The 26,738-nt window shown below is 39.0% G+C and overlaps 1 protein-coding gene across 2 annotated transcripts in view; it reads right to left on the bottom strand.

Moving 5' to 3' along the window:
- The window catches only part of NBAS (NBAS subunit of NRZ tethering complex), a 342,685-nt gene that overhangs the window by 29,834 nt on the left and 286,113 nt on the right, over nt 1-26,738 (bottom strand). For both annotated transcript variants that reach the window (XM_081254071.1, XM_081254070.1), the window contains one exon: nt 10,904-11,099. In XM_081254071.1, the coding sequence (XP_081110197.1) occupies nt 10,904-11,099 (196 nt within the window). The remainder of the gene's footprint in view (nt 1-10,903; nt 11,100-26,738) is intronic.

The raw sequence follows: 26,738 nt of genomic DNA, 5'->3' as shown, positions 1-26,738 counted from the left end.
TTGGGTGACTTTAGCCCTTGAGGTAAGTCAATTTGTCAAGCAGCTGCTGCCTCCTTATCAGACATAGAGTCACTGTCCTTGAAAAAGTGGACTGAGTCACTTATTCTCAGATGAGAACAGCTTTAACCTTCAATTCCTCTGTGGCTGCTTGAAAGTGAACATGACTATCTTAAACTGAGGCACCTCTCCTGAAATCGGCACCTTCCTACAGGCACTGATAGCAGCTTACCTTATCTTCAGATATTTGTAAACATGAATGAGGTTATTAATGCATATGAAAGTACTTTATGAATAGAAAAAAATTACCAACATGTAGAGGATTATTACTGATAGTAGTATCATTAATCACCATATTCTTATCTTGAATGTGAGTTTATGAGCTGTTCTAAAAGGCTCATATGATGACACCTGATTTAAAGTTACCAAGGCACTGTGCAACTCCATTCACGAACACAGTAAAGTCAGACTGAGCCTTCTGTACACAGGGCTTCAAAATACAAAACAAACGAAAATCCCTACTTCAATAGATATACAGAAATATGAAAAGGTAACAGAAATGATCTCTAGAATACTAGACCCTTGTATGTTACAGCTACTCCTTTTATAAGGTTTCTGGTGGTCAACACTGTCTGTTGTGTCCACGGGGTCTAATCAAGATCTCTGGTGAAGGAAAGTCAAATTTTTAGAAGACAAAGTCATAAGCTTCTGTTGGACTTAGTCAGAAGCTGTTAGACTACCCCACCAATCTCAGCAGTGCTTAGACCAGGATCTGGCACACAATAAGTACTCAGTAAACAGTATTATTACTATTAATTATAGTAACTGCTTATTATTCTTAGATAAGAGAATATAAACAGAATGTAAATTATGATCATGTCCATTTCTAAGTATTTCTGTAAAATTGTGGAAATAGGACTAAAGTTTAAATACTAAAAGTAGGATAGCTATCTTCTAGGAGATTTTCCCATTTCTATGGCAGAGAACTAAAGAATAGATGTAGCTACTGAGAGAATTTCATAAGTACTATATCTTGCACTGCTTATAATAAAGGCAAAATGTGTTGTTGAGACAGCCTGAAGGTTCAAACAACCTTCCCTAGCCCACGCGGAGGGAAGAATATCTACCAAAGAGAGGGTGTACTGAAAAGGAACAAAGAAATGAGAGACTGAATTATTTCCCACCTTTGCCTCTAGGTCTGGTGATGAGCACAAACATTTAGCCTCTGCTTCTCTCCTAAGGTATATTAGGAAAACGATACTGTATATCATTGTATATTTGTGAACTCCTCAAGAATAAAGGGTTCTCAATTGCCATAAAAAGTGTCTCCTAGGGCACAGCTAACATGCCCTTGGGATGGGGGGAAACCCAATGAAAGAATTAAGTTCCAAAGGGTTTTCCAAATGTTTGAGGCTGTATGTGGGGTGCATAAATACATAAACATACACAAAAAGCTAGCAACCACACTTATGAGCCATGTTCTACAGCCTACTTAATTTATTGTATCTCAAAAGATAGAAATTATACAGTAAAGCATTCCATAATCACTCCCCTTAAGTTCTGTTGTAACTTCAATACATAATACATATTTTCACATGGCTAAATATAATATTTACTGAAAACATTTTTAAATGAGACATATGAGAGGGGGAAAATACTTTGTTTTAAAATAAGAAGATTTGCCTTACAAATTTTTTCTCTAGGACAAATAATCAATCACGCCATAAGAGTCTCCATAAATACACATGTTTACTTTAAAGAACTGCTATAGAAGCCAATTTTTTAAGGCCAGACTTTGTTTTTTAGTTAATGTTGATAAAGTAGTAATAGAATAATTCATGGAGCTGGAAATGCTTTCACTGTAGTGTATCATTCAGACTCAGGTGGAATACTGGCCCGACCACCTCATAGCTCTGTGACCATGTAAAAACACCTCACCAAGCCTTAGTGTTTTCATTTGTAAAAATAAGGTAATAATACCTAACCTATCAGGGTACTTTGAGAATAATATAACATAATATAATATAAAACATAATACAGGACAATATACATACATACACACACACCTGTATAGGTATCTAACGCTGACTTAACATTAAGCTACTATGGCACAGTATTGGTAGTTCATTATTATACATCACTCTGCTATGTTTTAGCAGAGGTACTATCAAGATTTCTTAACTACTCTGAGCCTATTTGCTCATGTGTTGAATGGAACGATAAGATCACTTCCATCAAAAGGGTTATTATGATTTGTATCAGTTTCATAATGATATCACAGGGATCAAAATCTGAGATAATTTGAGCAAAGCATTAAAATGGTGATAGTAATAGATTACAACCACAGAACAAAATGAGAATCCTTGAATCCTTGTAGTGTAGAATCCTTGTAGTGATGTAAATAAATAAATAAATAAATAAATAAATAAATACATACGGGGGAGAAAAATTATAAAAAATACCATTTGGGAGACACCACAGTGATCATTAACTCAGGCAACAGTCATCAATGCATGCTAAAATTAGCTGGTGAAAGTATGGTGAGAAACAGTGCTTACACAATCTCAAAGTACCTCAACACAAGACATTTATTAATCCCAAAGGGAAAAACGATAATTTTATATAGAAGAAATATGGTTGACACCACCTCAATCAAGTGATCAAAATGAACACTGTCAGTAAAGGAACACAAGAGTACCGTATATCTCCTAAGATAACGTACTGGGAAGGACCCAAAATCACTTCTGTGGTATTCTCACCAAAAATGCACAACTTGAATACACGAACAAAACTCAGACAAAGTCAAATTTAGTGGCATTTTACAAAATAATTGGCCAGTGCTTTTTAAAAAAATGTCAAGGTCATAAAAGGGGGGTGGGGAAATGAGGAACTATTTCAGATTATGGGACCCTAAGGAGACATGGCATTAAGTGCAACGTGTGACCTGCATTGGACTCGGATCAGAAAAAAACATCAGTGGGCCGACTGACAAAATCTGAACGATGGGTAAAAAAGATAAGGTATTGTATCAGTGTTAGCCGTAGTCATCTGAGATGGTAATATTTGGTGAACCTACATGAAGAGTATGTAAAATTCTTTGTATAGTTGACATAATTTTTTTGGTATTAAATATAAAATTTTCAAAATGAAAAGTTAAAAAAATTAGAGACGTTACGTCCAACTACCTCATATCCGCACCACTCTCCGATATTCAAACACTTGTACTTTTCCTGCTTCTTTCCCCCTGTTTTTCTTCAACTTTTCCCTCTAATGCATTAGAGGAATGAAGAGACAACAGGAATGCAGCTCCTTGGGAGCACGACTGCTACTAAGCAAAGGGCACTTGGATATAACTGTCCCACTATAAACAAAGCCAACTGGGACCTGAGCAGACCCCGGGAGAAGGGTGCCCTGTGATGGAGTCAAAGCCATCCCCATGCAGTGACATTTACTAAACTCCAGTTTATTTCCCAGGAGGTGGTCGCTGTGAACTAAGACCCACGTAAGGCTATGAGGACAATCTGCCTGCGTGAAGGGGATAAACAGGGCCTCCCTATTTGACCCCCACTCCCCCAAAAAGTGCTGTTGAGATTTAAAACACACTACTGACAGCCCTGAACTTCGTGTCTTTCTCCACAAAACCGGGTTCTTCTATATTTCCTAGCTAGTTTAGGAGCACCACTTCCTCCCTGGTAACTTTAGCAGAAATCAGAAAGGCACTGGACTCGTGTTTCATCCCCTGAACCCAAGCAGTCACTGAGTCCACTGGTAGAAGCTCCTTCAGCTCTCTTTTCTCTCTTCTTCCATCTTCGAAGCTGATACAAAGTTCAGGGCCAAGGTCAGGCAACTTGACCACAGCCTCTGTCCCCTAACTGGTGCCCCTCCAGTCCCGGGTTCACGCAGAGGTCAGAGGGCTTCTCCTAAAGCCCGGATCTGATCACGCTGCTTCTTGGGCACCGATTTTCCTGGCGGCCTTAGTGTCACTGAGGTAAAAGCTGAGCAGGACACTGGGGCGTCTCCACCGTCTGACCTGCTTCTCTCCAGTTTCACCTCTCAGTGGCTCCTGCTTCCACACCGTACACCCAGCTGTGCTGAACTCAGGTCAAGAATGTCCTCCTCAGAGCAGTCTTCCTCACCACCTCCAGACAGAACAGCTGCCTGCCCTCCTGAGCCCACACACCATGCAGACTTTTACCACAGCACCGAAGCACTTGTTTCTTTGTTCACAAATCTACATTCTCCATCGGATAGGAGTCCTCACACCAACAGCGTCCATCTACCTGGACCGGAGTCAGAGCTTTGCACGTGCGATTCCATTTAACCCTCACACATATTATTCCCATTCTACACATGAGGAAACTGAGGTTGTAAGAGGGTCAGTAACTGTTCAAGTCCCCAGAGCTAGTCAGTGGTGAAACTGGGATTTGAATGCAGGTCTACCTGGTGAAGAGCCCAAATGCTTTACTACCACTTGCTTTGTCTCTTTTTCTAACCCCAGAGAGTAGCACAGTGAACGGTGCATAATCTACGCTTGAAGAATCTTCGATGAATATTTCACATAGTGTATAGTTCAAACAGCAGTTATTAGGCACATTTTTCCAAATGTTTTAACTGAGCAGCAATTAACACATATAATGCTGTGTATTGAGAGAGTGAAAAATGCTAAAAGATGAAGCAATGTTTTCTGTTCTCTGAATCAAACTCCTGATTTCTCACACTTAGTCACATCCAATCCACATAAAGTGACAGTGGGACGAGAAAAGGACAGCAGAGCATGCTACCGAGATGTTCCTGCTCAATGTATTCCCCTGGCCAATAGGAGGAGGAGTACTACAGGGCCAAAAAGAACACAGGCTTCCAGATCACACAGGACTGGATTTGAACTCCAGTTCTATGGCTCACAAGCTGGGTAGGTCATGAAACCTCATCTTCTAGGTCATGTGACCTCATCTAAAACACAGCGCATGGTAACTACTTTGCAAGGCTGTTTTAAAGATGAAGTGCAGTGATGTGCACTTAGGACAGACACCTTCCACAGTCTCCTTATCCTCCCCCAGTGATGTCACTGACAAGAGGGTGAAATCTTTAAAGGAAGAACCCATTATTCATAAGGAAGGACCTTCTCAAGGTCTCCAAACATTTGCAGAACCCAGTAATACAGATGCTCGCTTAACTTTAATCATTTTAGGAAAAAAGGCACATTGATTTCTTGCTCATATTTGGACAAACGTGCTTGTGATTTGTTTGCTTGCACATGAGAAGCAACTAGCTGGTCAGAAATCACCATCGGCAAAATACGGCAAGTTAATACAAAACAGTATCAATCTAAAAGCACCAGGCCACTCTCTAAGGAAACAGTTGCATTATTCCAGGCAAATCATTTTATTTGCACGTAAGGGGGAAGCAGCATGGTCTAATCATCATTCACGGCAAGAGCGTCGGGCTGAATGTCAGGAGTCTCGGCCTTGCCACTTTCAAGGTGACCTTGAACATGTTTTTTAAGATTTAATATTCATTTATTCAACAAATACTTACTGAGTGTCTGTAAGACCCCTGTTCTCATGGAATCTATATTCTAATGGAAGAAGAAAGACATCCCATAATAAATAGACAGACAGATAGAGGGGAAGAAGTTAGCAGATAGGGGTAAGTGATTAGAAGAGAAAAATGCTCATAAAATAGGTTGTGACTGGGTGGATGTAGTCATTTTGGAAATGGTGACATTTATGCTAAAATCTGAGGATGTAACTTCTTCCTTTTTGGACATCCACATCCCTCTCTATAAAATGTGACTACTGAACAAGGATGCTTCTGAACGTGTCTTGGAATTTGTGATCTCATGGCTATTAGAGGAGTATTCGTGTGAACACATATTTTTAACATCAAATATTATCCTATATTTAAGAAAATCATTTATGGCAATGAGTCTTAGCTTTGAAGACATTTAAGGTAACAGTAATTCTTCTGTAAGGAACTAAATATAGCTTTGCACACTTAACTTTTCCTACTGATCTTTGTCGGAGCTCTGTCTGACAAGGAAGTGAGTATTTTGTTGATGTTTTGGCACATGAAGCCAAGCTGGCCTCTGACGAGAAGGGCTGATGTATCCTTCCATGTATACATGAATTTGTAATGAGGTTAGAAGTTGCCTTAAACTAATTCTTTCTGTTGAGCACTTACAACCACAAATTCAGACAGACTGAAATTTTACAAAGTGAAATGAAACTCAAAGCCACATGCTCTTTTTTACATAAAAACGAAAAAAAATTGAGGTGATGGGGTATGAAATTTTTTAAGGAAACATCAGTATTTTGACCCACAGTTTTCATGTACCAGTTAACTAGAAAATTACAAAACCTGAAAAACTCAGATAAATTGTACTAAGGGAATTAACACATTACATTCATTCCCCTCCCCCTCTACCTTCCTCCCTCCCCTCCCTCTGTCTCCCTGCTGCTCGCCAAGCTGGGGCACATTTCTGGGATGGAAACGAAGGCCTTTCAAGCTGTTGAAAAATGAGGGCCCCTGAATGTTTAATTCTGTTAACTAATCATAAGAAAACTAGAAATCGCTGTCTCTTGGAGAACCAGTGAAGTAGCAGACTCCACAGACTCTGTGTTTAATTTTGCAGGAGCTGGCTGGTCTCCCAGCAACACATTGATTTGTGGGATCACTACTTTGGGCACCTTGAGGCTAATTAAATATTAAGTCCCTGTTTGATGTATGCAAAGTCTGCCTAAGAGGATTACCAGCCTCGGTGAAGGTAGCAGTCCCACATTTTCTGGTAATTGAACATTGAAATGTCATTACCTCTTCTTATCTTTATACTGTAAGACTCTGTCTCTATCCTTAATATTACCTTTGAGGATGGAGAAGGAGATAGGGAGAAATTAAGAAAATGAGAGCCTGTGCAATCAGCACTCTGGGGTCTTCTAGGTGTTTGGGATATGGAATGGAGATGAAGACGACAGTTTAATGTGTGTCGAAGAAATGACAGAGGTGAGCAAACCATCCTCTGTCTCCTCTGGTTCAAGGCTCCATTTTACATACCAAGCAGCCAAGGCTCACAGTTTAAGAATCTTCTCCAAGATCATAAACAACAGTGGAGGGAGTATGGAGACACATGCATGAGATTTGCCCATCAGCGCCCCAACATTTCTACTGGTCTAGTGAGAGGTAACACAGTTTTTTTAAAACAGTAACGGAGACTACCTCAAATTTAAACTACGGGCATAGTTCTACAGCATTCCAGAGGTTGTTACTACTTACATTCTGATGCTACAAATTTTTTGCATTCATTTTCTAAATAGCAAACAGCTATTTTATAAGGCAGCGTTCCCCTACCAAAATTCACTTGCCCTCCAAAATAGATTTGAATAAGCAATGTGAGGCTGACATAGAATACTTAACTTTTAAAGGAGGAGGAGGAGGAGACACTCAGTGATTTAATTTATTTTGAAGAAGTCTACAAACGAATAACATAATTAAGCCACTATGGTAGTTTTTTTTTTAAATTGAAGCATAGTTGACTTGCAGTGTTATATTAGTTTGAAGCGTATGACATAATGATTTGCTATTTTTATAGATTATACTCCACATACAGTTATTATAAAATATTGGCTATATTCCCTGTGCTGTACATTACATCCTTGTAACTTATTTGTTTTATACCTAATAGCTTGTACCTCTTAATCCTCTTCACTTATCTTCCCCTCTCCCTCGACCTCTCTCCCCTCTGGCAGCCATTAGTTTGTTCTCTGTACCGAGGAGTCCATTTCTGTTTTGTAATATCCATTTGTTTTATTTTTTAGATTCCACACAAAAGTGACAACATACACTGTTTGTCATTCTCTGACTTACTGGGTTGGCCAAAAAGTTCGTTCAGGTTTTTTGTTACATCTTGCGGAAAAAGGCCAAAATTCAACCTTTTTGGCCAACCTAATGTTTCACTAAGCATAATGCCCTCCAGATCCATCTGTGATGCTGTAAATGGCAAGATATTCTTTTGTATGGCCTAGTAATATGCCACTGGAGATATATATCTGTATATCTATATATCTCATATTTTCTTTATCCATTCAACTGTTGACAGACACTTAGCTTACTTCCATATCCTGGTTATTGTAATTAGTGCTGTTTTGGACACTGACATGCATGTACCTTTTCGAATTAGTATTTTCATTCTTTTTGGATATATACCCAGGAGTGGAACTGCAGGATCATATGGTAGTTCTATTTTTAATTTTTTGAGGAACCCCCATACTGCTTTCTATAGTGGCTGCCCCAATTTACACACCCACCAACAGTGTGCTAGGGTTCTCTTTTCTCCACATCCTTACCAGCCACATGTAAAAAAATGAAATTAGAACATTTTCTCACAACTTATACAAAAATAAACTCAAAATGGGTTAAAGACCTAAATGTATGGTAGTTTCCTTATTTCTACTACCAAATACTTTAAGAAACTCAGATCATTAGCTTCCAAGGACCAGGAAATTGTTCTTATACAGAGGGAAAGTAAGAGGAGGTAGAAAATGTAAAAAGCAAAGGAGACATGGATGACTTTTACTAAAGTCAAGAGACACCCTGGAGAGATGTTTGTTGAGGGCCTGAAAAGCTCACAGCACCAGAGGAAACAGTGGTGAAACGAGAAGCAACATGCAGACTTTGCAAATGAGAGACAACAGTGTGTATTCAGTGAAATTAAAGTCAAGTCAGCTTAGAAAAGTGCATGGGAAAGGAGTCTTAACAAAGCTAAGCTCCCTTAAATACTGTCTTTGGAAAAAGTTCAGCTAAGATGAAATTAAAATCTCAGAAATAGCCAGAAGTCATTGAAGTCATCTAAAAGCTGCAACTTGTTCTCTGAATAACTGGAACATCAAGGAAAACTTAAAAGAAGAAATAGTGGTTATACTTATATTATTTCTGAAGCGTTTAGACCCAAATATCAAAGTGTATGTTCTAATGTTTCAACACAACAGCTAAGATGGATATTTTCCTCTTTTCCCAGTTTCCACGTTGCTTCATGACATTTCCGGTGCACAGATCTGACATGAAGTGAGGCTCCAACCACAGAAGCCGGCCTCCTCGTCCTGCCAGGACAGAGGCATCAAGGAAGATGCAACTGAAAAGGGCTGAGAAAGTGAGAAATGGAGGTTCTGTTGGAAAAGTCCAGGAAAGTCAGAGCGTTCATTTGTTTCAGGATGAGTCAGAACTTAAGGTTCCACACAGCAAAAATAACGTGACCTAGTTTGGAGCTTACCTCCGAGATGCTTTGGGAACCTTCGGGTCTGCTGAAAGCAAGCACACCTCGAGCATTCACTATGCCAGGCGCCTGGAGTATATGTCATAGCACATTGCATTAGTGTTCACCGACTGCTCTTGAAAAAGCCTGTTAGTGGTCTCTTGATGCAATTCAAAGCAAAATGCTGAGACTAAATAATGTGATATGGTCATGATGTTTCACAGAGTATTATTCAGATATTAGTGACTTTTGTTGTTGTTGTTTTTTTTTTTTGCGGTACGCGGGCCTCTCACTGTTGTGGCCTCTCTCATTGTGGAGCACAGGCTCCGGATGCACAGGCTCAGCGGCCATGGCTCACGGGCCCAGCCGCTCCGCGGCACGTGGGATCTTCCCGGACCGGGGCACAAACCCATGTCACCTGCATCGGCAGGCGGACTCTCAACCACTGCGCCACCAGGGAAGCCCATTAGTGACTTCTAATACAATCCATTTCAGCAATTTGGCAAGATTAGAGAACCTTTGATAAGTCCATCTTGTGTGAATCTCAAATTCCCTAACTCTGAAGAATAGATAACAGTATTTACCTGTTTCTCTCACAGAGGGAAATAAGAATATATGAGGTAATTCTAAAGATGTTCTGAGAGGAGTCTCGCGATATCCTTAATATTTGGTTCTTTTAAAAAAAGTTCATTGTTCTTTAAATGAAATAATAAGGAAACAAACAGAAATTATAAAGCAAAGCTTTAAAATTAGAAGGTAAATTGAGTTGGAATCAGACTCCCAGGAAACTCTTTTGCAGACCAGATTAACCTAGGAAGTCTTATTTTCTAACATATATTGGCCTGTAGACTACTCTGCAAGCTAAAGCACTTGATTAAGTGCTGACTCTTAGGTCCTATGCTTTCAGGACGCATCAGTTTAGAATCTAAGCCAAGATTCAACAGCCACCCTATTTCTTTGATTTAGGAATTGGCATTTCCACTTACTCAATCAACAAGCATTTAAGCTCTGAACGTGTGCACAGCATACTTAGAGCAATTTGAAAAATGACGGGTATATCCTCCAGGGTTTCTCAGTTTTCAGGTAGTGGGGAGAGAAAACTTTTAGTAGTAGTAGTAACAGCAGTAATAATAATAATAATAGATCAAATGTGTGGACCTCAAGGTTCAATTAATTAAGTTTGAAATGGTCAGGGAAGGGTCCAGAGAGGTGATGGACTGAGTGAGCCCTGAAGGATGATATGGAGGAACAAAGATCACGTCTGTCTGCTGCATTTTGTCTGTGTGCATACAGAAGAGAAGGGAGGGCATTTTAGTGCCTGGGCAGAGCATAAAAGAAATGAAATAGCTATACTGCACACTGAATTTCCACTTAGATCTGCATTTCTCCAGGGAAAGGGTGAGCTGCCATAATTAACTGATACTATGAAAAATCCTGACCGTACCCTATGAAGAGAAAAATTAGATACACATGTTAGGTGACTGAGGCATCATCTACTATGCATATTCAAACATATGGAAAAATAAAAACAAAATCTGTTGCACATATTTAACTACTACATAGTTAGACTGATGAACACACTGGGAAGTTTGCATTAGCAAGCTGATTGTTCACCTGAAGGTTTAAAGTAATCAAGAAATGAGCAGTCAGATGCTCCCTTACCTGTCTCTGGGGCCAAGTGGCTTTGATGATGGTCTCCGTTCTAAAGAACACAAGGAGCTTGCCATCCTCCTCGGTCAGGTGAAATGACTGTCCCAGAATCTGCAGCACTTGAATGCGGGGCCTCACGGGCCAGGCGTCGTCAGCACAGAAAGGCCGCAGCCACTCCAGCAGGTCCTCAGAGGACACCAGCTCTTCTCTGCAAAATCAAGGGTTAGATTAAAAAGAAAAAAACTTAGTAGTTTCTAATTCCAGTAATCAAATGTGGTGACTGATCTAAACAACTGTTTGTTCGGTGACTTTATTTTTTTTCCTACTGTGAGGAAAGATGTAGGTTTTAAATGGCTTAAAGCAAACCACATTAGGTGTTTAAAAACTATGTAAAATTCATGTGATTTTTAAACAGTATCATATTCAAATGAGTTACAGAAAGCAGATAAAAATAATCAATATGTTCTTAGCTACTGCATTTCTTAAGCAAAGTTTATTAAGAAGCATGGCTTATTTCAAAGTTCTATGAAGATGATTGCCCAGTGCCCATCCAGTTCCCAGGGCTTAAAAGACTCTCTTTTAATTGAATTGAATTGACAACTAGCCCAATAGGTAAAATTAAAGATTTTCAAATCAAACAGTTTTCATTAGAACACTGCTTTAGAGTGATAACTGTTTCTATTGTTAATAGTTCACATAGGAGGGTGCTAGAGTCTTGGATAACCAGGTAGGCATCTGGAAAAAATCTTTGATTGAAATATTACTATTTTAGTCTTGGCAAACAAAATAACTCTTGTAATACAATTTTCATGAATGGCTTATCTCATCAACTAGTTAATAACTTTGAATTCAAAGAAAAAGAAAAAAGTATGGGGTATTTCTACTAATGATACTACTAGTGCCAGGCATCATTCAGTAATTTTATATAAACTATTACTAGTTGACAATAACTATACAAAGTAAATATATTTACTTTGTAAATATTTTATTGAAAATTTTTTCAGTTTTATTGAGATATAATTGGCATATAACATTGTATTAGTTTAAGGTGTACAACGTCATGATTTATGTATATAATGCAAAATAATTACCACAGTAAGTTCAGTTAACATCTATCATCTGATATAGTTACAAACGTTTTTTTCTTGAGATGAGAACTTTTAAGATCTCTCTTAGTAATTTCCAAAAATATAATATATTGTTAACTATAGTCATCATGCTGTACATGTAAATTCCATTTTATAGATGAGGAAACAGGCTTCATGGAAGAGATAGTGTATGCCCACAACAACTATACTAGTGCAGTATGACCCCAAAGCCCATGCCCTTTCTACTATTTTTCTGTGATAGAATTTAAATAAGGGGTTAGAGTATCAAATGTGATACTACCTTAAAAATAAAATATGAATGTGTGATTATTAAAGAACTGGGAGGTCTAAAAGGATTTGTCGAAGGGGACATTTGTACAACTTTCTGTCCAGTACTAGAATCTTTTCACTTATAATCCCAAATGGACCATCTTAGGAAAACAACGTATTTGATGATGATGTCGATGAATTACTACTATCGATGACTGTTAAGAGGTCACTCATACAGAAGCCTCACTTCCACAAGGCCCTAGAGATCCAGGCTAAAGCACTGAATTATATAGATTCTTTTATAACCATATCCTTAGGCTTTCACCAATAAATCACCTACATCAAGTTCCAAATTCCATGAACTAACAAGACCACATAAAATTTTTTTAAAACTTCTGAGAATAAAACTCTACAATACCACTGAGTATTTCTCTCAGTGTGCATCCTAGAATATACTTGCCAATACAATTTCAGGACAATTTAAATTAAAAAAAACCAAAGTTCGTTATTTGTATTTAGGAATAAAATATATTACAAAATGCTGTGGACAATTGGTTCAAGCATTTCCTAAATTCACAAAGACATTTGTTAGTTTTACCTATGAGTGCCGCTCTTAATATGTATCAGAAATCAAAACTGGGGTGCAAAAGAAGCAGAATGCTATAAATATTTCCTGGATATCTACTACTTGCAAAGCAAACAGACAGTATTGTGTAGTGCAAAGAGTATTATTTTGGAATTTGATGGACCTATGAACCTTTTCCTAACAACTCTCAATAAAAATCATGAATGTCATCATTCCCGTTTTACAGTTAAGTAGACAAAGGTCCTGAAAGTGTGTCTGTTGGAGTCTTTGCAACCAAGATAACTTACATAAAGTACCCAGAATTGTATGCGGCACAGAGGAAGGATTTAATAAACATCATCCGAATATCATCATCATTTTATTATCAGCGTCAACAGAGTACTAGTTTGTACTGGATGATCAGGGATGAACAATTATATGATCTGTGCCTTCAAAGAATTAATAATACAATGAAACAGAAAGACTTCACAAATGACTATTCTCTAAATATTAACATAATATAAATGTGAACAATTGTTTTGAAGAAAGAGTGAGTAAAATCAGGGAAGGCTTCACAGAGGACGTGGCCTCTGAACAGGATCACAAAGGGCAAATGGAAGGCACATAAGTGAAAAGGTGGGAAAACATAATCCTGATAAAGAGAAGAGCAAGGGAAAAAAAAGTCCAAGATTTCAAAGGACATAGCATGTTCAGGGAGCAATAAAAGCACGGATGGCTGGGGGTCCATCAGAGGAGAGAGTAAAGCGAGGACAGGTCTCCTGACCTGGCTAACCAGGAGCTCGCACACAGGCTGAAAAGGTGGCGCACCTTCAAGCTCTGAAAGCACAGGCTTTGCAGGCGTCAGCCCAGATTCACTTCCCAGAATGACCACTTCCTGACAGCACTCCACTGACCAAGAAGTCACTGAACGGTTCTGAGCCTCAGTGTCTTATTTGTAAACTGGAGACAGATAATAGCCCCTTACTCGTGGGGTGGTTGAGAATGAAATACATAAAATGAAAGCACATAATACATTATCTGGCACATAACGAAGAACTTCAGTTAGTGGCAGCAATGATTACTGAGGACATTGGTCTTACCTGGTGTGGAATGGGAATGATGGAGGGCTTCTGAGCAGTGAAATATCACAGTCATGTTAGTGCTTAGAGAGGTGTGCAGGCCGGGGCATGCTCAGGCCCTTTTGGTGAGGCCTACACTGGTCAGATTAAGTGTAACTCAAGAGAAAAGAAGATTAAAGTACATTTTGGGCTTTGAGTCCAAGCCAATTTCACACAATAAGAAGCTGATATTTTTGACCCTGTCACCCAAGTGCCAAGAGGGGAGCAGGTAGCAAGAGCTAGAACGGGAAGAAGCTGGAGTCATGAAGACCAGATGGAAGTTACAAAAATAATGCAAGATCTGCATACAGTGAACAAGAATGAAAACTGTTAATAATAGTAACTATGAAAGCTTACTATGTGCCATGAATTACGTCACTCCACCGTCACTATCTTTTTCATGTATTCTGTTATCATCTCCAGTTTGTAGATCAGGAAGCAACCAAAGAGACGCTTAATAACTTGTCCACAGTCACACAGTAAGTCGTGGAGCCAATATTTGAACTTGGACTATGTTACTGCCTTGTCAATCACTATGCAATGCTACTGAACCAAATGGGGGCAAATTCCCGAACACTGTGGCAGTAGATTAAAATTACTCTGGGACTGATGTGATACAGAGAGATTATTATCATAGCGTTTTCCAAGTCATTAGATTTAGACTCCTTTTACCTAACAACTTGCTGTGCAGTTGATAACATTGGACATTTTGGAAAAAACTGCTCTAAGTTTTGGTTGATAGTTCAAATACATAATAAAATTACGAAAACTCATTCCTAAAACAGAAACATTGTGTTCTAGAAGCACTATGTTATAGATGAGCTTGGCTATATACTGTGAACATTTGTGCTCCATAAGACTGCACAGAAATGAAAGGCAGCTCTGTAGGAAAAGCTGTCCAGGACATCGACTAGAGAGTATCTCCTAAAGTTTTTAGCTGCAAAATAGTTTACATTTTAATTTCAATTTGAGTTTTTAAAATTCGTAGTCTTTCTTATGATTCGGCAAACACACACGTATACAGAGGCAGAGAAAGAAAAACAGAATGTTAGAATTGTGATAGAATGTTAACAATTGGTGAATCAAGGGGAAGAGAATATAGTCATTACTTTTCAATCTTTGCAACTTTTCTGTGGGTTTGAAATTTTTCAAGATAAGCAGGTGGGTAAAAAATAACCAGTTGTGACTTTCTTTTTTTAATAAATGTATTTATCTATTTTTGGCTGCGTTGGGTCTTTGTTGCTGAGTGTGGGCTTTCTCTACTTGCGGTGAGCAGGGGCTACTCTTGGCTGCGGTGTGCAGGCTTCTCATTGCAGTGGTTTCTGTTGTTTCAGAGCGTGAGCTCTAGGCTCACGGGCTTCAGTATCTGTGGCACGCAGGCTCAGCAGTTGTGGCGCACGGGCTTAGTTGCTCCGCGGCACGTGGGATCTTCCCATACCAGGGCTCGAGCCTGTGTCTCCTGAATTGGCAGGCGGATTCTTAACCACTGCGCCACCAGGGAAGCCCCCAATTATGACTTTTATAGTGTAAAAAAAAAAACAGAATGGGAAGGAAAATGATTCCATTTTTATAGCATTTTATGGAGGCAAGGAGAGGGTTTAATGAGCTTAGGAATAAAAAGAGAATATGATTTCAAAACGTTTTTACCTTATTATACAAGAGATATACAAATGATTTAAAAAAGATATAAAATAGGTAATAGAGAAAAATATCTCAGTTTCATTGCAAATACACAGACATTTGCTTCTACCTCTTTCCCTATAATGAGGATTTCTGTGGTGGGGGGAGGTTATTGTACTACACAGGGTAATTCAGTACACTATTTTTTTTTTTTTAATTAACTACTAAAGGAAACACACACACATTCACACAATCAGTTTTGGCCCAAAAGATAAGGAGTCTTCTGAAATATACGAGTAGTTTTATTGACAGAAAAGAACAGCAGCAGCGACAATGACAACAGAACTAGGTTCACTGAATGACTAACTTGAGAATATGATGTTCTACTAGGTAAGTAAGGTAGTATAAGAGGATATTCACAAAACTGCAAAGGAACAGAAAAGAAATGCCAACTAAACAAAGGCAATTATTGAATCAAAGAAAAAAGACAGATTCTGAGAATATTAATAAGCTGATCCTTTGTATAAGAGTTTGCAGATTCTGCATGGCATAAATGTATGAAGATAACCCAACCTTGAACTTAAATGATTATGGTCTATTAAAAGAGACAGTAAATATGAAAAGCACTTTATATATCATGATGCACTACACAAAATAAAATTATTGTTCTTATTTGAGAATGGGAGAAGGAAAGACTGCATTCAAACAAGACAAACATAGACCTTTCTGATTTCTTGTAAATATAGATGTCATAGAATTGGAATGCCTGAAGGGAACAGAAGGTCACTTTGTCCAATCTTGTAGATTGAAGTTATAAACCAGTAGCCAGCGTTTTGTACTGGCTTACACAGTATATACCAATGTTTCAAAATTTAAAAATTTTACACAATGAAGATTTACCAGCTCTTCTTTTTTTCTCCCGCTTTATTGAGATATAATTGACATACAGCACTGTATAAGTTTAAGGTGTACAGCATAATGATTTGACTTACATATATTGTGAAGATCACCATAGTAAGTTTAGTGAAAATCCATTATCTCATATAGATAAAAAAGGAAAAAGAAAAAAATGTTTTTATTCTTGTGATGAGATCTCTTAGGATCCACTCTCTTAACAACGTAGCTCCCCTTTAAATGCTGGAAGATAAGGGCTCACTGGCAGCTGCTTCCCTTAGATAAGGCCTCCTGAGCTCTCAAGTACCCCTCAGCCTTCACACTTCCTACCTTCCCTTAAGCCCCGTCCACCTTGCTCATTTCCATTACCTGCCTGGCCTCAGTAGGAAATGAGTGTGCGAACTGATTTGTAACATGTTAGGCTAGATAGAGAGAGAAGGACAGGCAGGTGGGTGGGCCCGGGGTGGAAAGCAAGTAAATGTGAGTGAGCGAACAGTGAGAGACGTAAGTGCTCATATTCTGGGTAGGTCCCTGAACTCAGTGAAGGAACCGATCCACACACTGCACACACTTTCCTCACTACACATGGAACTGGGTGGAGCAGACATTTCCCAGGACCATGTCCTCTATTCATCAGCTCCCGTGAAACAACTGGGGCACCTGACAAAGAGTAAAAGGGAACTGAAAACAAATGAATGCATAACGTGTTAATGGCATTGCAGTAGTATAAAAAGTGTGATTTTTTTTCAAATAATTATCATAATCAAGTTATATTAAAAGACAAATTCCTAAAAAGGAATAATTTTGGTGTGTGCAGAATTCCAATCTCAAATCTTAACTTTTGGTAAATAAATACTAACAACGTCTTTGTGGCTGCTCTCAAATGTACACCAATCAGAAGATCTTCTTGAGGTTCATTCATCAATAGAAACATGGACACATCTCACTGTAATGCGGCAGAAACGGCAGCTGTGAAGTAATAAATATGGCCTTAGGTGGCCCCAAGGAACACTGCAATGGTAGAGTGGATCCACCCTCCTGGTCAGCGACCATGGCTTTCAGCAGGGTTCATATCACAGAACAGAGGGCTCATGCACTGGGGGTACTTGGGAGATCATCTGATGATTCACTTTGCCTCACAGAGTGGGAAGAGTAAGAAGAAACTGGATTCAATTTGCTCTAGTGGGCTTTCTTTATCTTTTCTTTTTTTTTTTTTTGGTGGGGGGCGGGGTCTTCTGTGTGCTTCAAAAATAATGTGAAGTCCCTAGGTAACTCCAAAGAGCTCAATGAAGCCTGAATGATCTGACACTGTTCAATACACACGAAGCTTTAAGACAGCTGAAGCTGCTACTGTGATTAAGCAGCAATTTAAACAAACAAACGAAGACTCCTAAAATACTTAATAGTTTTGAAGGAAATCTTTCTCCCTCTTCGAATGGTGCACAGAGGAATTCCTCATTAATTATCTGTTTTCTGAGTGGATTTATTTCTGTACATCCTTTTGAGAATCACTAATATACTGGTTCACACGTGTGGGTCATTTCTGTTAGGAAATTTTTTAAAGGTATATGAAGGCAGGGAGTAGAAAAGGAAATAAGGGCAAGGCAGAGAGAAGGAGGTGGAAGCGGTGAGAAAATGGAGGAAAGTAATGCCTTAAGACCTTGCAAAGTTCAGTCCATGGACTAAGGGGCACTTGGGAGCTGGGTGGAAACGCAGAACCTCAGGCGCTACCTACATCTACCCAAGTAAAATTTGTATTGTAATAAGATCCCTGGGCAATTCCTAAGCAGAATGACGTTTGAAAAGCACTGCCTTAACAGTCCATTGCAGGCTCTTTAATGTCAGGAAAAGATGAGATACGGTAAGAGAAATTCACAACATGTCTTTATCTGGGCGACCCCAGACAACCTACAAAACCTGTCTGACCTTCATTTCCCCATCTGTAAAATGGAGATGACAATAATAGTAATATGATAGGGTGGTTCTGAGGACTGAGTGAGTTGTTAAATAAGAATAAGTAACGGATGTTCATTAGATTTTTGTTTTTAAACCGCATCAAGGTATTTTCTTAGTTCCTGGTTTAACGGGTATATTATTTTAGAATATTATAATTTTAGCTGTTGAATTTTTTGAAACATTTTTCCCTAGGCAAACTAATAGACTAATCCTTAACACAAACTAGAAATTTAAAATATCCTCTCAACATATGATGTTACAGGCACACCTCACCTTATTACACTTCACTTTACTGCACTTTAGACAGTGTCTTTTTTTTTAACAAATTGGTGGCCACCTTGCATTGAGCAAGTCTACTGATGCCACTTTTCCAAAAGCATTTGCTCAATTCATGTCTATGTAACACATTTTGGTAATTCTCACAATATTTGAAACTTTTTCATTATTATTATATTTGTTATGGTGATCTGTGATCAGTGATCTTTGATGTTCCTACTGTAATTGTTTTGGCATTTTTTAGCAATAAAGTTTTTTTTTTTTTTTTTGCATTATGCAGGCCTCTCACTGTTGTGGTCTCTCCCGTTGCGGAGCACAGGCTCCGGACGCGCAGGCTCAGCGGCCATGGCTCACGGGCCCAGCCGCTCTGCGGCACGTGGGATCTTCCCAGACCGGGGCACGAACCCGTGTCCCCTGCATCGGCAGGCGGACTCTCAACCACTGCGCCACCAGGGAAGCCCAATAAAGTATTTTTTAATTAAGGTATGCAGAATTTTTTTTAGACATAATGCTTTTGTACTAGACAACAGTACAGTATAAACATAACTTTTATATACACTGAAAACCAAAAAAAATTTGTGTGACTTGCTTTATTGTGATATTCACTTTATTGTGGTGGTCTGGAACCAAACTCTCAATATCCCTGAGGTACATCCATAATGGGAGAAAACATACACGCTCATAAAAAAATAGGCACTAGCCTCTGACTAATTATCATACTCTCATCTTTAATTGCAGAAGTTATAAAAGGTTTTTGTCAGAAACAGACTCACAGACATAGAGGACAGACTAGTGGTTCCCACGTGGGAGTGGGGTGGGGGAGGGATGGATGGGGAGTTTGGGATTAGCAGATGCAAACAACTATATATAGAATGGATAAACAACAAGGTCCTACTGTAGAGCACAGGGAACTATATTTAATATCCTGTAATAAACCATAATGGAAAAGAATATGAAAAAGAATATATATATATATAACTGAATCACTTTGCTATACACCAGAAACACAACACTGTAAATTAATTATACTTCAATAAGATAAATTTTTTTTTTTAAAGGTTTTTCACAGAATGGAGCCTGCGTTTCGGCAGAGCTGGAACACCTGGCTTGGGGTCTCTCCCCTCCACTGCCACGGAGCTGCCCTGGAGCCCCAGGGGAGGGCGGCCTCACTGAAGCTGCCGGCTCTGGAGGGGCCCCACCGGCCAAAGCCGCGACCGTCCTGGGGACCGCGGGCCAGTTCCATGAAACCTGGACCTCGAGGGCCACCTTTATTCACACAAAGAAAGGATTTTTCCATTTGGAAGTCAACATGTCAGAGTACAGGCGCCGCCTTGAGGGTACTCTCAGAAGGCCAACTGGCTCCCGGGCCCACCAGGAAAGAGCAGCTTCGGCAGCGCCGCAGGAGGTGGGGGAGAGAACCATGTGAATGAGCGCCGGAGTCTGAGTGCAGCACACTTTTCTGAAGAAGCAGGATGCTGATCTAGTGGTGGAAAAAGACCAGTCCAGCAGCTGTATTAGAAGACATGTGGTATATATGAAGTTTGTGATCCGTGGGGGAAATTTTGTCAGGTGGCTGACAGGGTCTTGGTGCTCCAGCCGGGTGTCAGGCCTCAGCGACTGAGGTGGGAGAGCCAAATTCAGGACACTGGACCACCAGAGACCACCCAGATGCACGTAATATCAATCAGCGAGGCTCTCCCAGAGATCTCCGGCTCAACACTAAGACCCAGCTCCACTCAACGGCAAGCAAATTCCAGTGCTGGATACCCTATGCCAAACAACTAGCAAGACAGGAACACAACCCCACCCATTAGCAGAGAGGCTGCCTAAAATCATAATAAGGTCACAGACACCACAAACACACCACCGGATGTGGTCCTGCCCACCAGAAAGACAAGATCCAGCCCCACCCACCAGAACACAGGCACCAATCCCCTCCACCAGGAAGCCTACAAAAGCCACTGAACCAACCTCACCCACTGGGGGCAGACACCAAAACCAATGGAAACTACAAACCTTCAGCCTGCGGAAAGGAGACCCCAAACACAGTAAGTTCAACAAAATGAGAAGACAGAGAAATACGCAGTAGATGAAGGAGCAAGGTAAAAACCCACCAGACCAAACAAATGAAGAGGAAACAGGCAGCCTACCTGAAAAAGAATTCAGAGTAATGAGAGTAAAGATGAACCAAAAATCTTGGAAATAGAATGAAGAAAATACAAGAAACGTTTAACAAGGACCTAAAAGAACTAAAAAGCAAACAAACAATGAGGAACAACATAATAAATGAAATTAAAAATCTCTAGAAGGAATCAATAGCAGAATAACTGAGGCAGAAGAACGGATAAGTGACATGGAAGATAAAATAGTGGAAATAACTACTGCAGAGCAGAATAAAGAAAAATAATGAAAAGACTTGAGGACAGTCTCAGAGACCTCTGGGACAACATTAAACGTACTAACATTTGAATTATAGGGGTCCCAGAAGAAGAAGAGAAAAAGAAAGGTTCAGAGAAAATATCTGAAGAAATTATAATTGAAAACTTCCCTAACATGGGAAAGGAAATAGTCAATCAAGTCCAGGAAGTGCAGAGAAGTCCCACACAGGATAAATGCAAGGAGAAACACACCAGGACACATATTAATCAAACTATCAAAAATTAAATACAAAGAAAAGATATTAAAAGCAGCAAGGGAAAATCAACAAATAATATACAAGGGAATCCCCATAAGGTTAACAGCTGATTTTTCAGCAGAAACTCTGCAAGGCAGAAGGGAGTGACAGGACATATTTAAAGTGATGAAAGGGAAGAACCTACAACCAAGATTACTCTACCCAGCAAGGATCTCATTCAGATTCGACAGAGAAATCAAAAGCTTTACAGACAAGCAAAAGCTAAGAGACTTCAACACCACCAAACCAGGTCTACAACAAATGCTAAAGGAACTTCTCTAGGCAGGAAACACAACAGAAGGAAAATACCTATGAAAACAAGAGCGAGGAGATATGGGGATATATGTATAGGTATAGCTGATTCACTTTGTTATAAAGCAGAAACTAACACACCATTGTAAAGCAATTATACTCCAATAAAGATGTTAAAAAAAAACCCAAAACAATTAAGAAAATAGTAATAGGAACATACATATCGATAATTACCTTAAATGTAAATGGATTAAATGCTCCAACCAAAAGACGTAGACTGGCTGAATGGATACAAAACCAATAGCCATATATATATGCTGTCTACAAGAGACCCACTTCAGACCTAGGGACACATACAGACTGAAAGTGAGGGGATGGAAAAAGATATTCCATACAAATGGAAATCAAAAGAAAGCTGGAGTAGCAATTCTCATATCAGACAAAATAGACTTTAAAATAAAGACTATTACAAGAGACAAAGAAGGACACTACATAATGATAAAGGGATCGATCCAAGAAGAAGATATAACAATTGTAAATATTTACGCACCCAACATAGCAGCACCTCAATACATAAGGCAAATGCTAACAGCCATAAAAGGGGAAATCGACAGTAACACATTCATAGTAGGGGACTTTAACACCCCACTTTCACCAATGGACAGATCATCCAAAATGAAAATAAATAAGGAAACACAAGCTTTAAATGACACATTCAACAAGATGGACTTAATTGATATTTACAGGACATTCCATCCCCAAACAAGAGAATACACTTTCTTCTCAAGTGCTCATGGAACATTCTCCAGGACAGATCATATCTTGGGTCACAAATCAAGCCTTGGTAAATTTAAGAAAATTGAAATCGTATCAAGTATCTTTTCCGACCACAACACTATGAAACTAGATATCAATTACAGGAAAAAAACTGTAAAAAATACAAACACTTGGAGGCTAAACAACACACTACTAAATAACCAAGAGATCATTGAACAAATCAAAGAGGATATCACAACATATTTAGAAACAAATGACAAAGAAAACACGACAACCCAAAACCTATGGGATGCAGCAAAAGTAGTTCTGAGAGGGATGTTTATAGCAATACAATCCTACCTCAAGAGACAAGAAGCATCTCAAATAAACAACCTAACCTTACACCTAAAGCAATTAAAGAAAGAAGAACAAAAAACCCAAAGTTAGCAGAAGGAAAGAAATCATAAAGATCAGATCAAAATAAATGAAAAAGAAATGAAGGAAACAAGAGCAAAGATCAATAAAACTAAAAGCTGGTTCTTTGAGAAGACACACAAAATTGATAACCCATTAGCCAGACTCATCAAGAAAAAAAGGGAGACGACGAAAATCCATAGAATTAGAAATGAAAAAGGAGAAGTAACAACTGACATTGCAGAAATACAAAGCATGATGAGAGATTACTACAAGCAACTCTATGCCAATAAAATGGACAAACAGGAAGAAATGGACAAATTCTTAGAAAAGCACAACTTTCCGACACTGAACCAGGAAGAAATAGAAAATATAAACAGACCAATCACAAGCACTGAAATTGAGACTGTGATTATAAATCTTCCAACAAACAAAAGCCCAGGACCAGATAGCTTCATAGGCAAATTCTATCAAACATTTAGAGAAGAGGTAACACCTATCCTTCTCAAACTCTTCCAAAATGTAGAAGAGGGAGGAACACTCCCAAACTCATTTTATGAGGCCACCATCACCCTGATACCAAAACCAGACAAAGATGTCACAAAGAAAGAAAACTACAGGCCAATATCACTGATGAACATAGACGCAAAAATCCTCAACAAAATATTAGCAAACAGAATCCAACATAGCATATTTAAAGGATCATACACCATGATCAAGTGGGGTTTATCCCAGGAATGCAAGAATTCTTCAATATACACAAATCAATCAATGTGATAAACCATATTAACAAATTGAAGGAGAAAAAAACATATGATCATCTCAGTAGATGCAGAAAAAGCTTTCGACAAAATTCAACACCCATTTATGATAAAAACCCTGCAGGAAGTAGGCATAGAGGGAACTTTCCTCAACATAATAAAGGCCATGTATGACAAACCCACAGCCAACATTGTCCTCAATGGTGAAAAACTGAAACCATTTCCACTAAGATCAGGAACAAGACAAGGCTGCCCACTCTCACCACTCTTATTCAACCTAGTTTTGGAAGTTTTAGCCACAGCAATCAGAGAAGAAAAAGAAATAAAAGGAATCCAAATCAATAAAGAAGAAGTAAAACTGTCACTGTTTGCAGATGACATGATACTATACATAGAGAATCCTAAAGATGCTACCAGAAAACTACTAGAGCTAATCAATGAATTTGGTAGAGTAGCAGGATACAAAATTAATGCACGGAAATCTCTTGCATTTCTATACACTAATGATGAAAAATCTGAAAGTGAAATCAAGAAAACACTCCCATTTCCCACTGCAACAAAAAGAATAAAATACCTAGGAATAAACCTACCTGAGGAGACAGAAGACCTGTATGCAGAAAACTATAAGACACTGATGAAAGAAATTAAAGATGATACAAACAGATGGAGAGATATACCATGTACTTGGATTGGAAGAATCAACATTGTGAAAATGACTATACTGTCCAAAGCAATCTACAGATTCAATGCAATCCCTATCAAAGTACCAATGGCTTTTTTCACAGAACTAGAACAAAACAACTCCACAATTTGTATGGAAACACAAAAGTCCCCAAATAGCCAAAGCAATCTTGAGAAAGAAAAACAGAGCTGGAGGAATCGGGCTCTCAGACTTCAGACTATACTACAAAGCTACAGTAATCAAGACAGTATGGTACTGGCAAAAAACCAGAAAGATAGATCAATGGAACAGGATAGAAAGTCCAGAGATAAACCCACAAAACTATGGTCACCTTATCTTTGATAAAGGAGGCAAGAATATACAAAGGAGAAAAGACAGCCTCTTCAATAAGTGGTGCTGGGAATACTGGACAGCTACATGTAAAAGAATGAAATTAGAACATTCCCTAACACCATACACAAAAATAAACTCAAAATGGATTAAAGACCTAAATGTAAGGCCAGACACTATAAAACTCCTAGAGGAAAACATAGGCAGAACACTCTATGACATAAACCACAGCAAGATCCTTTTTGACCCACCTCCTAGAGAAATGGAAATAAAAACAAAAACAAATGGGACCCAGTGAAACTTAAAAGCTTTTGCACAGCAAAGGAAACCATAAACAAGATGAAAAGACAATCCTCAGATTGGGAGAAAATATTTGCAAATGAAGCAACTGACAAAGGATTAATCTCCAAAATATACAAGCAGCTCATGCAGCTCAATATCAAAAAAACAAACAACCCAATCCAGAAATGGGCAGAAGACCTAAATAGACATTTCTCTAAAGAAGATATACAGATGGACAAGAGGCACATGAAAAGCTGCTCATCATCACTAAATATTAGAGACACGCAAATCAAAACTACAATGAGGTATCACCTCATACCTGTTAGAATGGGCATCATCAGAAAATCTACAAACAACAAATGCTGGAGAGGGTGTGGAGAAAAGGGAACCCTTCTGCACTGTTGGTGGGAATGTAAATTGATACAGCCACTATGGAGAATAGTATGGAGGTTCCTTGAAAAACTAAAAATAGAATTACCATATGATCCAGCAATCCCACTACTGGGCATATACCCTGAGAAAACCATAATTCAAGAAGAGTCATGTACCACAATGTTCACGGCAGCAGTATTTACAATAACCAGGATATGGAAGCAACCTAAGTGTCCATCAACAGATGAATGGATAAAGAAGATGTGGCACATGTATACAATGGAGTACTACTCAGCCATAAAGAGAAACAAAATTGAGTTATTTGTAGTGAGGTGGATGGACCTAGAGTCTGTCATACAGAGTGAAGTAAGTCAGCAAGAGAAAAACAAATACTGTATGCTAACACATATATATGGAATCTAAAAAAAAAAAATCTGAAGAACCTAGGGGCAGGACAGGAATAAAGACACAGATGTAGAGAATGGACTTGAGGTCACGGGGAGGGGGAAGGGTAAGCTGGGATGAAGTGAGAAAGTGGCATGGACATATATACACTACCAAAAGTAAAATAGATAGCTAGTGGGAAGCAGCTGCATAGCACAGGGAGATCAGCTCAGTGCTTTGTGACCACCTAGAGGGGTGGGATAGGGAGGGTGGGAGGGAGACGCAAGAGGGAGGGGATACAGGGATATATGTTTATGTATAGCTGATTCACTTTGTTATACAGCAGAAAGTAACACAACATTGTAAAGCAATTATACTCCATAAAGATATTTTAAAAAAAAAGGTCTTTGACACTATTTCAAACCCCTAGAAGACTTAACCCTGATATCTAGAAGCAAGAATGTGGCTAAACTTAAAAGGAAGTCTGCCTGGACAGGTGGCTGCTGGCTCCACTGGTATCTGCCCAGGTGCTGTGGTTTTACGTCGTTTACGCTTAGCACAGGTAGAAGAAGAGGGAAAGGGGGCTTCACAGGAGAGGCGGGCACTGCAGTTAAAAGGTAGATGATATCTGTACCAATATAAAAAGTCAAAGGAGGACATGCTGATGAAGGCATAAACTGTCTAAAAATTAAATACAAAATTGAACTCTTGGTGGTACCCATTAATACACACACCAAAATTCTGACTTTTCAGTCTCTCTGCCAGGAATATTATGGGATGGTATATGCCTCACCTAAGAGCATATGGATGTATGTGAGTGTGTGTGTGTGTGTGTGTGTGCACGCGTGCGTGTTTGTGACAGCTGACAACGTATATGAAGAGAGATGATTTGCCGTTTAAACAGATGCCATAGTGGGCAATGGGTGTTCACATTACAGGGCTGGGACTGAGGGAGGGTTAGGGGCATACACGCCTGGCGTGGCCTCCTAGAGGGTTAGTCAGTCATGTCAGACCAAGTAATGAGCAGTTATTCTATCTTTATTTATTTGATTTTTTTAATTGAAGTATAGCTGATTTACAATGTTGTGTTAGTTTCAGGTGTACAGCAAAGTGAGTCAGTTATACATACAGTCGTATGTTCTTTTTCAGATCC

This window comes from Mesoplodon bidens (assembly GCF_964165515.1).
Source record: "Mesoplodon bidens genome assembly, chromosome: 14".
NCBI lineage: Eukaryota > Metazoa > Chordata > Mammalia > Artiodactyla > Ziphiidae > Mesoplodon > Mesoplodon bidens.
This window is presented reverse-complemented; position numbering and strand designations above follow the sequence as displayed.